Source organism: Anas acuta, chromosome 5, assembly GCF_963932015.1.
Source record: "Anas acuta chromosome 5, bAnaAcu1.1, whole genome shotgun sequence".
In the NCBI taxonomy this organism is placed as follows: domain Eukaryota; kingdom Metazoa; phylum Chordata; class Aves; order Anseriformes; family Anatidae; genus Anas; species Anas acuta.
Window position 1 is genome coordinate 62,902,025 of NC_088983.1, and position 16,290 is coordinate 62,918,314.

Sequence of the window (16,290 nt, forward strand, 5' to 3'; positions counted from 1 at the left end):
TTATACAAATAAAACTTGGTACAATGTCTAAGTTGTGAGTTATCATGAGATAAGAAAACCACACCATCATAGCACAAGTCGGTGATGTCTCCAAAAACAAGAGTCAGAGAAATGGCAATTCACTGCATTTCTTAAGCAGAAGCATTCACATTGTGTGATAAATCAGTATTTCAGAAAAATCTTTTATATTCATATTAAGTCAGTGACATAAGCTTGAACAGTATCTCCCTTGCTTTCTTCAAGAGCATCTAGAACTAGTCAGACATTTGGATACAATAATTTCCCTTAAATTCACTAGTAAGAAAGAAAAAAAAAATGCAATTTCCAAGAGCTACTTATAGATACAAATCACTTTAGTAGAACCTCAATAACCTGGAGGAAGATGTGGCCTGAACTTGGCCTTAATCTTCAGAACAACATCCTAGAGATGGAGTTCTTTGGGGCTGACCCATAGCTATTGCATTTATCTGAGAATCCTTAAATAACAACCAGGACAGGAGACTGATGTCAGGTATATTTATACTTGCATTTTCTTTTCTGATTCCAATTATTCAATAAAAGTCTTAATCCCCTGCTTTGCTAGGATAAAACTTTTTTCATCTTGGATTTATCTAGGGTATAAAGTCATTCAGTTTGACTATGATAGACATAAAGCATATTGCTTTCTTGAGAGCAAAGGACAAAAAACCAAAGTAGTTCTGATGACTAACCGCTTCATGGAGGCTGGCAAACATGAACAAGTTTGTGAAGCTGAAGAGCTAGGCACAGTTTTGAGCTGGTAACACATTATGCCAAGTTTATGGAGAAAGCTCCTCAAAATCATTATCTAACAAACTTCCATGTAGACATGTAGACAGCAAAGAGCCAGCCTTCAACTTAGAAAGTATCTGTGCAGTCAGCTACTCATTTTACAATAGTCATGAACTGTAAACACAGCATGAACAGTTCCTGCCTTTACTAGATTCAACAATTCCAAAATTCCATTTAGACATGGAAATATCTTCACTCATCCCTGAACCTATGTGATTTCCTTTTGGCTAATTTAAGGAACTGAGTTTTTTGCACTTGAAGAATCAGACAGTGAATCTTTAATAATATAAGATCATATAATTGTATATTAGTAAAATGCTCATGCTCATTTTGTCTGTATGCCTCAATATACTGATGAGAAGCAATTAGATAAAAGGCACAAACATAAATAGTTCTTCTACATGCAGAAGGAAATACTGAGCCAGTATCCTGGGTTAGAATAGCATATTCATTTTTCAAAAGCAGTATTTTACTCCAAGAAATACAGTGATTTTGTCAGTGTCCCAGGTAACCTATATAGCAGGAATGAAATTATTATTCTGTTGGACAAGCTCTTTTGCTACTTACATTGTCTTGTCTGGTGTCATCCTTTAGATTCATTTTGACCCTTTCCCACAAAAGCTGCCATCTTTCTGGGTTCTGATTTAATTTACTTTCCAACCTTTCTATTTCCTGAAACAAAAACCAAGGGTTTTCTTAAGGATAAACATTTCTACCTGTTCACTTCCTGACAATTACATTAACACAGTAATTTTCTCGTCAATATTTTTACACAGAGAACTTCAAGGCCATGTTGCCCAGTAAAGGACAAGAACCTCTGTCAAACCAGCTATAAACAGGTAACAGCCAGACTCAGGAGTCAGAGGCAACCAAGTATAGCATCAGCCATATCATTCTTCTTGAATGTTACAGGCTGAAGGAGACATTATTCTTTCAATTCTCTTCCAGTTCTCTTGAACACACAATAGTCAGCATCAACTGCCATAATAGAAACATGATAGAGATAACGATAGGATATATTTTATAAAAATATTTACAAAGAGCAAATTCTGTGTTGTGACACCAACATTGCACATTGCCAATATTAACATTTACACTGGTTTATAAATGTGACACAAAGTTATAATAAAAGAAGGAAATGAAACAGAAAGATTTATTCCATTTGGATGCCAAACTGTAACAACATGTTCTTGTTGTGGAACTTGGGAATATGACCTGTGTTGATAACCTCCATTAGGGTTATTTCCTGCTAATAAGACAGTGTGTGCACAGTTAAGTAAAAAGACACAATTTCATTAGTTTATGTTTACTTGCGAACCAGATTAAATATAACATTCATCAATGCGTTTGTCATTACTTTGATATTTGGTCCATATTCTTGCCATCCTTCCTTTTCACATTTTGACATTCAACAACTATATTGTTATGAAAATCTTATTCTTAATGAAATCAAATTAAAAACTCAGTTTTGCAAATCCAATAAAGAATTGATGATGGCACAAGAATTGCCACAGGGCGGAGAATTCCCATGCTATATAAAAGCAAATTAAAGCCCTAGACATTTATTGTGAGAGAAGAGACACTAGGACCCTGAAATTATTTATTTCCACTATGCCACATGATTAATGTAGCTTTCATCATATTCTCCAACTGCTATAGGTATATTACAATGACGGGAAATCATTGCTGATTGAGACTTTCAGAAAATGACTACAATTTTAAGGTAAGAAAACATTTTTCCCAGAAAATTAACTGCTGAACTAAATTTGGAACACAACACCAAAAAAAAACAAAAACAAAAACAAAACAAACAAACAAACAAACAAAAAAAAACCTGTAAGAAAGAGTCTGACAGCAACAATATATTTTTAGATTCTTCCTTGCTGAAGGTAAATTAGAGAACTCGAAAGTAAGGCCAAATATAAGAGACCTGGCTGAACACCAAGAATCAAACCAGAAGTTTAAAATACTGAAGCTAGTTGAAAAGATGCATATACACTGAATATATACTTTCTTCCTGCCAAAACTAGAACAGCTTTGTTTGGAATATCTTCATTGACAGATACAAAAACAAGGAATGGCGAACACAAGCCAGACTAAAGGCTTCTCTAGATTACTTGTTCCTCTTTCAAAATGCTGAGTGTAAAATGTTTCCTGAGGGGATACATAGGACTGAATATATTTACCACATACTTTTTATATAAACAGCTTCCCCAATTGCATTAAAAGGAGACAAACCCTTTAGTGCTAAAAGATCATCAGGTTTTAATTTGATAATTCTCTTTCTGCCCCAGTCTTGAATTCTAAATACAACTCTTTCTCTGCAGAGTCTGGATATAACTGAAACTCGTTACTTAGCAACTGGGTCACATTCCTTCTTTTTTGGCTCCACAATGAGTAATGCTTCCAGAATTTAAAATGAAAAACTTTCAACAATCTCCTATATATATCTTGAAAAGTTAGGAATAAATTCTCTCTTAATAAACTCTCTGTAAAAAACCTACATGACAATAAATCACTAAGATTTACTCTCGCTCCTTCAGTTTTAAATTCTACAGAAAACATCAGATTTTTTTCTTACATGAGTGCATTGCAGTATGAATAGCTGCATTTACTTGAAAGAAAATTTCACAGAATCACAGAATACTTGAGGTGGGAAGGGACCTCTGGAGGTCATCTGGTCCTTGAGCTCAAGCCAGCTGTCCAGCACCCTGTCCAGATGGCTTTTGAATATGTCTAAGGGGGGAGACTCCACCACCTCTCCGAGCAACCTGTGCTGGTGCTCCATCACCCCCACAGTAGAGGAGGGCTCCCTGATGTTCAGATGGAACAGCTCTGTCCTGGCACTGTGCACCACTGATTTCGTCCTCTTTGTACCCTCCCCACCAGCATTTATACACACCGATGAGAGCCATCATTGCCCACCCCCTGGGCTTTCTCTTCTTCAGGCTGAACAGTCCAGCTCTCTCAGCTTTCCCTCCCAGCTGAGACGCTCCAGTCCCTTCAGCGCCTTTCCGGCCCTTCATCGCACTCTCTCCAGTATGCCCCTATCTCTCTCATACTGAGAAGCCCAGAAGTGGACACAGTACTTCAGGTGTGGCCTTACTAGGACTGAGTAGAAAAGAAAAATCACCTGGTGACTGACTGGCAACACTTCACCCCAGGATACCATTAGTCTTTGTGGCAAAGGCACATTGCCCTTGATTAAAGCATACGATTGATGCAATTAGACATCCACTATGGACCCCCAGAGCCTTTTCTGCAAAGCTGTGTTTCCAGCTGCATCAAAAGAAGAATGACCAACAGGTCTAGGGAGGTGATTCTCCCCCTATACTCTGCTCTTCTGAGACACCATGTGGAGTACTGCGTTCAGTTCTGGGGCTCCCAACACAAGAAGGACTGGGACTTACTAGATCAAGTCCAGAAGAAGGGCCACTAGGACGATCAGAGTGCTGGAGCAACTCTCCTATGAAGAAAGGCTGAGAGAGTTGGGGACGATCAGCTTTTAAACTAAAAGAAGGTATGTTTAGATAGATATAAGGAAGAAATTCTGTACAGAGGGTGGTGAGGCCCTAGAACAGGTTGCCAAGAGAAGCTGTGGATACCCCATCCCCGGAGGTGTTCAAGGCAAGGCTGGATGGGGCTTTGTGCAACCTGGTCTAGTGGAAGGTACATGTATCTCTGCCCATGGCAGGGGGGTTGAAACTGGTCCTTAAGGTCCCCTCCAACCCAAACCATTCTATGACTCTATGACTCTTTGGGTGGTGGCCCCCCGGCATATACTGGTGCATGGGATTTTTCCTCCCAAGGTGCAGGACTCTGCACTTCCCTTTGTTGAACATTACTCAGACCGCTTAGATCATTTATGCTGTATCACAGCTTACTCATGCCAAAGAACAGTGGGAAGTGAATTGAGAAGTTTTACACAAAAATTTGTATTTTAAAATGCACCTTGTCATCTACAATGTTCAAAAGGCTTAATTTAGAATTAAGTGAATGAAGTTTTCAGATTAGTTAACTTCCTAAAACTCATAAGAATGAAGATTTATGGAAACTATTGAACCACCACACATCTGGTTAAAGGTGGATTGTTCTGTAACCAAAACACGTTAGAACATTACTGCTAAAATGTTACGCCTTTTGCTCCCTGCAGAAAAGCACCACGGAATATTGTGAATTGAAACACTTAACTTCTTTGTTCCAGATTTACATCCTGAAGAGTATTATCTTGTCTTCAATTAAAAAAATGTCTTCAGAATGAATCTATTAGGTCTTATCATTACAAAAAAAGTGAGAATCATCCTTCCCTAATAGTTTGCCATTGCTGAATATGGTCTCAGCTCAAGCATTTTTGGATACCAACACATTCTCAATGGATTTATGATTAAAGAGAGGTCTTTCTCCTACATCAGCAATAGCCCTAAATTAACAACTTGTTTTAAAAGAAAGCTCACTTTGCTTTTTAAACTTAGGAGAGTATTTTCATAACCTTTATATAACCCCTTCCTAGTCTTCCAAATGTTCCTCTCCATTGCTATCTTTTATTACTATAATCTAATTCACAAATAACATTTAAACTCTATAAAATCTGACCCACATATCTTTGGGCTATAATATGGCTAATTTCCCTGTTATATGGCAGTTTCTCACAGTTGTGGATAGGATAAGTTTGGCATTTACCCCAGGAAGAAATGCAGAACACTGTTACTATATTCCTAATGTAGTTCTGGCCTCCAGTTACCTGAAACAAAAGCTCTCTCTTTTTTTTTCCTTCTTATTTTTTTTGGTGAAAGAATCCCTGATATGAGATCCCCTGCTGAGAGATTGTTAGGCTGTTTGCAGTTGTGAAGTTAGAAGATCTGAGCAGTTCTGGCTATCCTCTTTTGAGTCCAGGGGAATTTCATAGCTGAATTTTATTTTTTAAAATTGGTCACTTTTCGTCTTTTTGATCAATTATGATTGAATGGAATTGACCAAAAGAGATTCCAGGAGTGTTCCTGAATGGAGCTACCTCTCTGGCAAAAGCAAGTCTATCCTTAAAGATTCCAATCCATTCATAAGCTTCCTGCCTTAAGATTTTGTTAAAAATCATCTTCAATTTCAGGGACCCAAAGCATATCCCACTTCCAAGAATTGCTGTATTAGGCTTCATAATACTATCTCTAATATAAAGTGAAGTCTGCCAATAATTAAAAAAAAAAAAAAAAAAAAGCCCCCCCCCCCCCCAAAAAAAAAAAAGGTATATGGTGTATATATCTGAATATGCATGTTGGCTACAAACAATAGCTCCAGGAAATCAAAACTGTCATTTTTTCTGAGCTATTAATCCAGATGATAACCTAAACATTAGGACCACTAGTTAATTACAATCAAACAATAAAATTGACGAAAATATAGGTGCTCAATCATTCTAAATAACTACAACAATTACCATGTTAAATGTGATCCTTTTTCATTTTCTAATGAAAAAAGAACAAAACCTAAGCAGGCTACCTGGGCCCAAATAAGAAAAAGCTCAAGTCAAGCATCTATTTCATATGCCAAAATATTCTGAAGCATCTAAGAATATGAGTTAGGTCCTAGTAAAAATAAATATACTAATAGAAATAACAGAAATCTTTACTGAGAAATTTGGGCCAGGATGCTATGCGCTATCTTTGTGTATTTGCCTCTCAACTAAATCAACATCTGTTGGACTCTGTTTTAATGATCTCTTCAGAAATCTTTACCATACACATACTTCAAATTGACAGAAACAAGACAAGAAAGATAGATTCATTATTTGCACCAATTAAAAGAACAGTTTGTACATTTCTTATAAAAGGCAACCAAGAGGTCTACCTGACTTTTTGTTTCAGAAAAACAGTGAAAAAATGCATCCATTACTGTCTTTCCCAAAGTTATTAATTGCTATTGAAGTGTCTCCCCAGAAAAAAAAAAAAGGTTCCTAGACCAACTATCACTTCCCAAGATCAATCCCCTCCTCCCCAAAAAATAAGTCAGTTTTACTAAATACCTGTTTTGACCAGCTATCATGATCCTTTTAATAATAGGTTAATAACATAAATAAAAAGTAAATATAAATTTCCTAAATATAAAATAACTTATTTTTCTATGTAACATATGTACTTACATTTAAAAGGCTGCTGATGGCATCAGGTTGTAGTTTTTTAACATCATCATAACATGGCCATACTATTTTCCTCTTAGTTTGAGAGACTGAACCATCCGTTTGTTCAGCTTCCTCTAAAGCACTGCATTTTGCAGTCACCATGGTCCAATCATAAGAAGGACCCGTAGCCAAAATCTCTTCTACATAGTAATCCCACTTTTTGAGGCTGGACATACTTACATTTGGTTTCAATGCTATTTGAAGAAAGTTTTATTATAATGAGAGAAAGCAAGCCTTTGAGTTTCAGACTGAAAAATGCCATACCTACATTTTCTATATTATTCAAAATTTAGCAGTATTTTGCATTGGGTGAGTAATATTGTAGTTTGATAACTGCCACAGCAAGATCCTGGGATATGGCTCAGATCAAGAAGTAAAAGTAATACTAGCTTCAGAAATATACTGCTCCTATTTATCCTTCCACTAAAACAAATGCTTACTATGAACTCCAAATCAGCGTACACATTTGCTACCCTTACGGTCTTTGTGCCCCCCCCGTTAAAGATACAAAAGGTACTCAATAGCAGTCACCATTCAACTTTCCTCAGCCAAAAAAACAAGACCATCAGAGAAAGGAGAAAGGTTGTATAACTTAGGTGGCCAAGCACTTGGAATAACCACAATAATATGAGGAAAGCAGCCAGAGATTGTAAAGCTTTCAAAGTAGTTAAAACCAGAAGACTTTGTATTAAAGACATACTTTTTTTTTTTCTTTTTTCCTTTTTATAAAAAAAGGTAATGCTCTCAGTTTGATATATCTTTCTTTATGGGAATTAATGCCTCAGTTCAATGGGCAATTTCAACACCTGAAGAGCGATGTTCAGTCACAATCACTTATTCTGCTACTATGACACCGTTTTCACATGAGGAAAAATAGTTAGTTCAAAAAAAGAGAAAGAAAATATATCAAAATACTGAAAGCAAATCTTAACTGCTTACTAAGCAGACTATTGCTTACAGTAAAATAGAACATACAGTGAGCAAGATGCCTATCAACCTCCAACTTCATCACAGTGATGATTCTAACACAGAAAATACATGTAGATGTCTCTCTGAAAGAGAAAGGTGAAGAATTTCCTATCCATTCAGCATAACATTATGGTTCTCTCTCTCCCTCCTCTCTCTTGTACCACTACTTATTTTAGTCAGTAAAGGTGTGTATGTGGTATGTACATGGGTTGAGGTGGTCTTCACTGTTGACTGCCAAGAGCATCTTAAAGAAAATAATTATTTTTTATTTATTTTTAAATGAGGTCAGTTTATATTATTGATTTGAGTGCCAGGTATTACATACGCTTACATACAATGTGGTGAAAAAGCTTGAGAAAAACAGAAGACCACGAATCATCAACAAGGTATCGTTGGCAACAAGACTTCCAAAACAGTGGAGACTGTTCTGTCATTATGTTTTATGGACACCAGCAGTGGACAGACATGAAAACAAATGATTTATCAACGTGAAGCTTACTAGCAAAGTAGGAGATAGCAGCACGTCAATGAACATCTGCAGGGCAGGGAGGCTGGATCATCTTAAACCAGCCTTGTCACCAGACCTACAGTGTGAGCAGCACCCTTTTCATGCAGTTCCTGAGATGTCTTGACTGCTTCTTCCCTGACTATTGCAAAACTCTATGATGGTGAGTGTATTGCCAATTTTACCTAATTATTTAAGATGCAGACAAATCTAGTGAGCGTACGTATATTAGACAGTGATATAGATAATATTCAATCAAATCATTATGAAATGTATCCCACTGTGACTGGAACATATTGTAAACTCATTTTCCCATAACTGTGTATTTTTTTTTTTAATACCTGCACATATTTTAAGATCATTTGATAATTAGTCATATAAATGAATGAAATCAAACAAGTAACCTTGTTTTCCTCAGTGGTACATATAAACATGTTACAGAATTGGCCCTTTACATGAAACTTCCATAACTGGGATGACTGAGAATTTAAGCCTGTGAGACATTAGAGCAATCAACCAGCGAGGGTCAACTTTGTCTGCCAAATGCTTAATTCAGCTGAGAAAAAATAAGGTATCAAAACATAGGGTATCACTCAAAATAACAAATTACCTGTTTTTTCTTTTAAAAAACGTACCTCTATTTCAGTAGGAGCAAAGAGGTAATTGAAAAAAACAGGGCTCCTTTTGTGCATTTTTTCAATACATTCCCAAATACAAATTCCTTTTTTGGCATGTTTATCTCCTTTATCTTCAAACAATGTCCCTAGAGAAAACAATAGCAATAAAAAGATAGCTTATGATAAGATGTAACAAACACCGAAGCATAGCCAAACGAAATGTCACTAACTAAATGCGTAGTAAAATCTACCATCAGATGCCATTGCTGTAAGATTGTATTTGATGAAACAACTGCTGTGCTTTGTAACTGCCACTCCACCACAAATTGGCAAAATGCCACTTTTGTACGAAAAACATTCAATAGAATTATATTATACTCTTCTGAAATTTACTGAAATACTTGAGTGCATTTATGAACGTCTCTTTCTGCGTCCAGCTATGCTGCTTCAACAGATTACCAAAGCCCTGCTAACTGATTCTGCCCCACTCAGTGAGATGTTATCAGCCCTTCCTACCTGCTGGGCCGGCTGCACATGGAGTTATTTGCCAACTTATTTCAGGCAAAACAGATCAGGCTAGTGTAAATAGTTAGCCATAGATTTGTGCTAACTGAAGTGACTTTGGAAGGACGTACAATTACGCCAGACTACTGGAAACAGGATTTTATATTGCATCAGGTGGTATTTTAAAGTATAACTACAGTATATAAACAATCACGATTTAAAAAAAAAAAAAGCAAATTAACACACTGTAGAACCATGTAAAAATACAAGCTGGAAGGAAAGACAGGAGTTAATCAACTCCTATGTTTTGTTCAAACCAAGGTAAATAATGGAAATAAATTTTTCTTGTTGAAATAAAACGGCTGCTCAAGTTTAATCTGTTTCACGGTTACTAGATTTTAAGAAAAGGATTAAAATTGACCATATGCCATGAGAAACACCCCACAAAGCAGTGTAATTCAGAGCACTTAAGCATTGTGCTTAGTGAACAAGCTCCAAGAACAGCCCCACCTGTGGTTGTAAAGTCTTAATAAGAGGGCTGTGAGGGCAGATAAGGCCTTGGTTGGAACCAGTGAGCTTGGATATGATATGTGCAGGGAGTAAAAAAAAAATAAAAAAAAAATAAAAGAATAGAAACACCGAAGAGAGCGCAAGAGAAAGGAGTGAGAGACAGCAGATGGAAAGGTCTACTTCTCCTCAAATGTCATGCACTCTCTGAAGGATGGTCAAGGACTTTGTTTCCATTAAAACAAGGAATTTTAATAGGGGTAACTGAACCAAGTGGATAAATTGCTAAAAACAAACAAACAAACAAAAAAAAAACACAAAAAAACAAACATAAATTGAGGAATGGCACTGCTTTCTTTTACCTTCTCTTAGTGCAATCAGGGGCATGTCTCAGGATTCATTCTTTCAGAAAACTCTACATTAATCACCTATATTTCGCTTCATATTACTGAACTGAAATTCATTAGATCATCACCATGCAACTACTGAACCATCTCAAACTAGGCAAATTTTTGTAGACCAAATATTAAAGAGAAAAACAAGGATAACAGATACAATATACAATAAACAAACATCACACCTACCATGTTCTAGTCTTTCATAGTCCGAATCCAGAAGAAATGTTTTAAATCGATTTGATATGTGATGAAAAGCGAGAAACTTCAGATAATACTGATTGAACTCAAACTCTGTTGGGTACTGACTATGAATCTAGAAATAAATGAAAGAGAAAAAAGATGATTTTGAGGCATTATATAAAAAGATACATAATATTAAATGTATATATACTATTAGGTATATATATACAGATATACGTATGATATATATATATAGATACATAATATTATATGTATTAATATTATTATGTAAATAGATACAATATAATACAAATGCATTCACAGGAGACTATCTTCTCTGTACACACAAACCCTTCTACATTTTGTCTAAAGATATTTTGAAGTCATTTAAATTCATGTCTATGATGCAAAAAAAATCAGAGCAGATAGAGTTTATTTTTATAAGTGTTATTTTACTCTGTATAAAACCCAGGATTCTTCAAAGTAATCAAACCGGATAAAAATCTTTTATGTTAACTCATGAGACATCATGCAAATTTATAGGCAAAGATGGTATTCCTAGTTGTAGCATTTCCATAGCTGGAATCCAGCTTTAATTGGCACATTTTGCAGTGGACTTCCAGGTATTGCTGAGGATCCAAACTAGCAAACATGTATAGAAGCAATGCTGACAAATGATATTCTATCTGTCATTGCTAGAATGGCTCATTTCTGATGTAATAACTAGTCAATATATATTTTCTTGTCTTCAAACTATGCAGCAAAATATTGAAGTATGAAGGAACAAAAAACATACTGAGGAGGTGTTTTGCCATTATTCACATGCATATATTTAAAATACTAAAAACAATATAACATCTTAATTTGTTATCTTCAGTTAGGCTTGGGATCTAATTCAGTGATTGTCTCCAACAGGAGTCAGGATCAGATGTTAAGACGACAAAAATTAGAGTACAGCAATGTGGGACAGTTGGCTCCTCACAACTGCTTCCTCTTGAACATCATCAGAAAGAGCCTGGTGTATGCTTTCAGGCATTTAGTTTAATATTCATGGCCAAATTTGTTTACATTAATTATTAATGAAATACATTATTGCTCTCCATATAAACTTTAAGACAAAATTTTATCTTGATGAGATATTGCTCACAAGTTTCATGTTTTAATTGTAGATTTAAAATTTACTCTCTAGTAAATATTTTGACTGTGATTTTCAATTTCAGAATTAAGCATGGTAATGAACCAAACACTCCCTAGTTACAATGGAAATAAATTTTCACAATCAGGAAGAAATTGCTCATGGAATTCAACATTTGAAATATGTCTCAGAGTGATTTACCTAGCTTCACATCAAACTTGTAAAATAACTTTATTTTTACAATCTTCCTATGTTTTGTCTTTTGTATTCACACCACTCCTATTTTCCCATTCCACCTTTTTTTTTCTCTAATCTCTACTTATAAGTTCCTAGAGAGAGAAACTTGTTTATTTAGTATTAAGGAAACAAGAATCAGATTATCTGAAACTCATTGATGTTTAAATTTTCACATCTACTAGTTGAAAAAACAACAATAAATAAAGAAACAAAAAATGCGTCTAATAGGAAAGGTTAACTATCAAATTTACAATAGTGACAGGAAAATTCCTTGAAAAACCCTATAAATACATACACAGCAGTTTGGTCAGAGCATTTCTTGTAATATGTCAATATTAGCTCATGGCTAGGCATTTAAAATACTAAGATATGGTTAGTGGGTTCAATATACCCACTCTTAATTTATTCCCCACTTTTTCCCAGATACATATGACTCTATTTCTTCATTGCTTTGTAAGAGTAATGCTAAGCAAAACTTTTTTTATAATAGATTCAAGATTAACTTCATAGACAAAGTGACTTTTTAGTTACCCTTATTAAAAATAAGTATATCTTGTCATATTGTAAATTAAGATATAATTGGGATACAATAATTTTGTTCAAAAATGATAATATGTACTTTTGAGCTGAGATCCCCAAAAGTGCTTTATGTGTGTTTGTGTGTTCAGACACATACATGCAAATACAAATAGCTTACTGTATATTTCCACCTTGTGTTAGGAAGTTTTATTTTAATACATTGTTAGAAAGAAAGGCTTTTTGATAAATTAGAACACTCTGTTATTTGATATGACTTACAAAGAGTCCTAATTTCTACTGTTGGTCTAGTAATTAGTTTAATAAATTTGAAGAGTTGGAAGAATAAGTAGGCAATAAAATCCTATAATGCATTTCTGAGATTTCTGGAACTGCAAGTAAATAGACGGTATAATAATAAAATTTGCCTTTCAGAAGTAAAAACAACTATCACTGAAAACATTTATTTGATGAAGGTAGAAAAATACAGACAGTAACAATAACTACATGTACATTATAGTGGTTGCGGCTCATTTCAGTACAACTGGAGATGGGAAATATATCACAGCTGAGGAAAGTAACTAGTTATTGATGATTTGCTTAGATGAGTGCACTGTGTGCAAAATCCAAAACATGGATGAGCTATCATGAGAAACATTTCCTGACAAAATACAATTCCAGTATCACAGGTGATAAATTCTAAATGTAACATTGGAAAAAATAATTGGATTATTTTAAGCAATTAAAAATAAAAGTGCAAGAGAGATTATTCATTACTGTAAGCAATGTAACCACTTAGGTCGAGGTTAAATATAATTGGTTTCCTTCTGGAAACTCTTTGGTCCCATTTGAATTAATTCACTGACTTCAAGAGTTTTACTCAAAAATTGTATGCAAGTTAGAAGCAGTTTTTATATTTCACAATTTCAACACATACCACCTAGATAAGGCTTTCTAGATATGCTACAGGGACCTAGTATCTTTAAAAATTACAACCACTTACTAGAATTCCTAATCTCCATAATATATGAGCATTTAAAACCTGAGTAAACCTATAGGTGTTCTTAATACTATGATTAAGTAAACTCAGTTTCTCAGAACTCCTTTTTCAAATCAAAATGTTCCTAATTAATTTAAATCTCTCCTAAATGGTTTTAGTAATTTTACACTTCTTTCAGCTGTTCTTAGTTTTCCAGTACCTTTTGTTTTTGTCGTTCCATTTTATACCAATATTTACTTCATTTACATAAGAAATACAGTAGTCCAAAATGCTCTGTGCTAGTAATCACTAACAGTAGCACACTCACCTCCTTTTACTCAAGGTGTTATAACACAGCTCCTTACTAGCCTTAAAAAAAAGTCAATTCTAGAAAAGCATTGTTTTAATTAAATAAATTACTGAATAGATACAGAAGAAAAATAAGAAAAGCTTCCTGCGCTGACATCACTTTCATAAACTCAGTCTTCTTAGAAGCAGTGAGAGTATCTGCCAGATGCTGCTATTGTGAAAGAATGATTTTGCATTAATAATTCAGCTGACACCTGGAGATATTGGCATAAACAATGACTTCTTAGAAGATGATGTAGTTCTAATTTAGGAACCACTGCTTCATTTGTTTTCTCTGTATCGTTAGTTTAACCAATGACATTTAATCCATACTGGCTCTACAGTGATTTTCTCATTACCTTGTATGTCAAAACTATAATAGTTAAATCTTTTTTTGAAAGGACCAAATATTTACTTCCAGTGACCAGTCAATTAAAAAAACCCTGAACATAATATATTAGGTATCGGGGTGAAGCTGCAGTCTAATTGGGTTCTGTAGTCATCTAGTAAGTTGTACAGAAACCATTCAAGCTTAACAGAAATGTTCAAGTACACATGTTAAGTACATTTACTTTTCCTAGTAAATTCCGGTGAAACTTCAACCATTAATTTAACTTCGCAAGCAATCTCCCTTGAGTTTGCAACAATACTGTTAGAACTTGGTAAGTCAATATTTCATTAGGAACTAGGTTTGTGTCTATTTCTAGAAAATCTATTCAGAGTTGCATTCTAAATAGACTTGTAGCTTTAAGTGTTAGAAATTTAGCTTCATGCCTTTTTCTCATAACAGACAAATCTTTATTATCTATAATACACTGGTTATGTGTGTCAAGCTGTGTTCACAGGTACTTTTTCAGATGAAGATACACTGTTTACAATTTGATTACAATCCCTAGATAGCCCTATCACTCTGGCTAAGAAGTTAGGGCCTCTGTCAGATTGACTGTCAGGACAAACCACTTCTGGACCTGTACCCATCAAAATAAGATTTTCACAGTAGGTCTTTTCTACCTATTTTCTCCTGCCATTTTGGCAGGCAGGTTCACATGAACCCCTTAGCTAGCAGACCGGAAGAACAACATGTCCGCCAGAGAAGAGGTGATAAATAGCTCCAGATAGCCTGTAAGAGGTGACCTTTCTCCTGACATAGCTGCAGCCCAGGTATGTGGACACAGCTTTATAAAAAAACACTCAGGAAAAGGAAAAGGAAAAGGAAAAGGAAAAGGAAAAGGAAAAGGAAAAGGAAAAGGAAAAGGAAAAGGAAAAGGAAAAGGAAAAGGAAAAGGAAAAGGAAAAGGAAAAGGAAAAGGAAAAGGAAAAGGAAAAGGAAAAGGAAAAGGAAAAGGAAAAGGAAAAGGAGAGACAGATCTTTACATAAGATGTACCCACTAATGAAATGTATACTTTCTATTGACTTTATACTTTTATCATTTCTAAGGACAAATACTTTCTATTGAAATGTATACTTTCTATTTCTAAAGATAGAGAAGATTCAAATACTATCAAAGCTGCTCTCTGAGATGAATTGTTAAAAGGATGTTCCTCTATCATGTAGGAGAACCATATCAAATTGAAAACAATCCTGGATGATGTAAAAAGTAACATCATATATACTTTAATTTCAAGATTAGTCTTAGAAAAAAAAACACTTAGAGCACAATAAAAAATTTGAAATTGCTCCTTCACCTCTCTGTCTCCCTAGAAAGTGTAAAGATTAGAGATAGTGCACCTTGAGGCAGACTCATACCTGTGGATTTATAACAGCAGGGATTTATTCCACTTTACATTTTGACCTAACTTCTGAAATCAGGAAAATTATAGTCCATTATTCTTTGTTCTTAAAACTTCAGATTGTGTTAGATGTAACTCAAAGAAAATACAAGAATTTTGCCAAAAAGAAGACAGAGGACAACCTATTTTAGGGCAATAAAAAAAAATTATTGAATGCCGATTTTCACCTTTGTTCTGGATAACTCATCTGTTTCCAAAGTTTGTGTGACCTCTGGATTTGAGGAAAAATCTACTCTACAGGTATGCATGGATAGTTTCCTTGTTTTACTTTAAGACAATTTTCTAAGATTTATTACAGCAAGACTGGAGCAAAGTGTCTCCATAGTCAGAAACAGGATGTTTAAAATGATGTAGGCTATGTCTACATCAGCACATAGTTCAGAGCAGAAGAAGCAGATAAAAACACCAAAGCAGCTGCTAATGAAGTTCCTGCAGCTACACTATGTATTTGTTTTACTTTGGCCTGGACCAGTTGAATTGATTACCGTATGGTTTTAAGAGAAGTGATAAATTGTTGGTTCAGATCCTTTTAAGAGCTGGTGAGCATTTGACACACACCTGAAGCACAAGTTCTGGGTAAATTCTTTCAAGAAGAACATAGTTGACATGTACCAAAAAGCAT

At 34.9% G+C, this 16,290-nt stretch overlaps 1 protein-coding gene across 6 annotated transcripts in view; it reads right to left on the reverse strand.

Annotated features, from left to right (window-relative positions):
• The window catches only part of SBF2 (SET binding factor 2), a 252,394-nt gene that overhangs the window by 6,749 nt on the left and 229,355 nt on the right, over positions 1–16,290 (reverse strand). For all 6 annotated transcript variants that reach the window (XM_068685291.1, XM_068685290.1, XM_068685294.1 and 3 more), the window contains 4 exons: positions 10,669–10,795; positions 9,091–9,219; positions 6,944–7,176; positions 1,378–1,482 (listed from right to left, as the gene is read on the reverse strand). In XM_068685291.1, the coding sequence (XP_068541392.1) occupies positions 1,378–1,482; positions 6,944–7,176; positions 9,091–9,219; positions 10,669–10,795 (594 nt within the window). The remainder of the gene's footprint in view (positions 1–1,377; positions 1,483–6,943; positions 7,177–9,090; positions 9,220–10,668; positions 10,796–16,290) is intronic.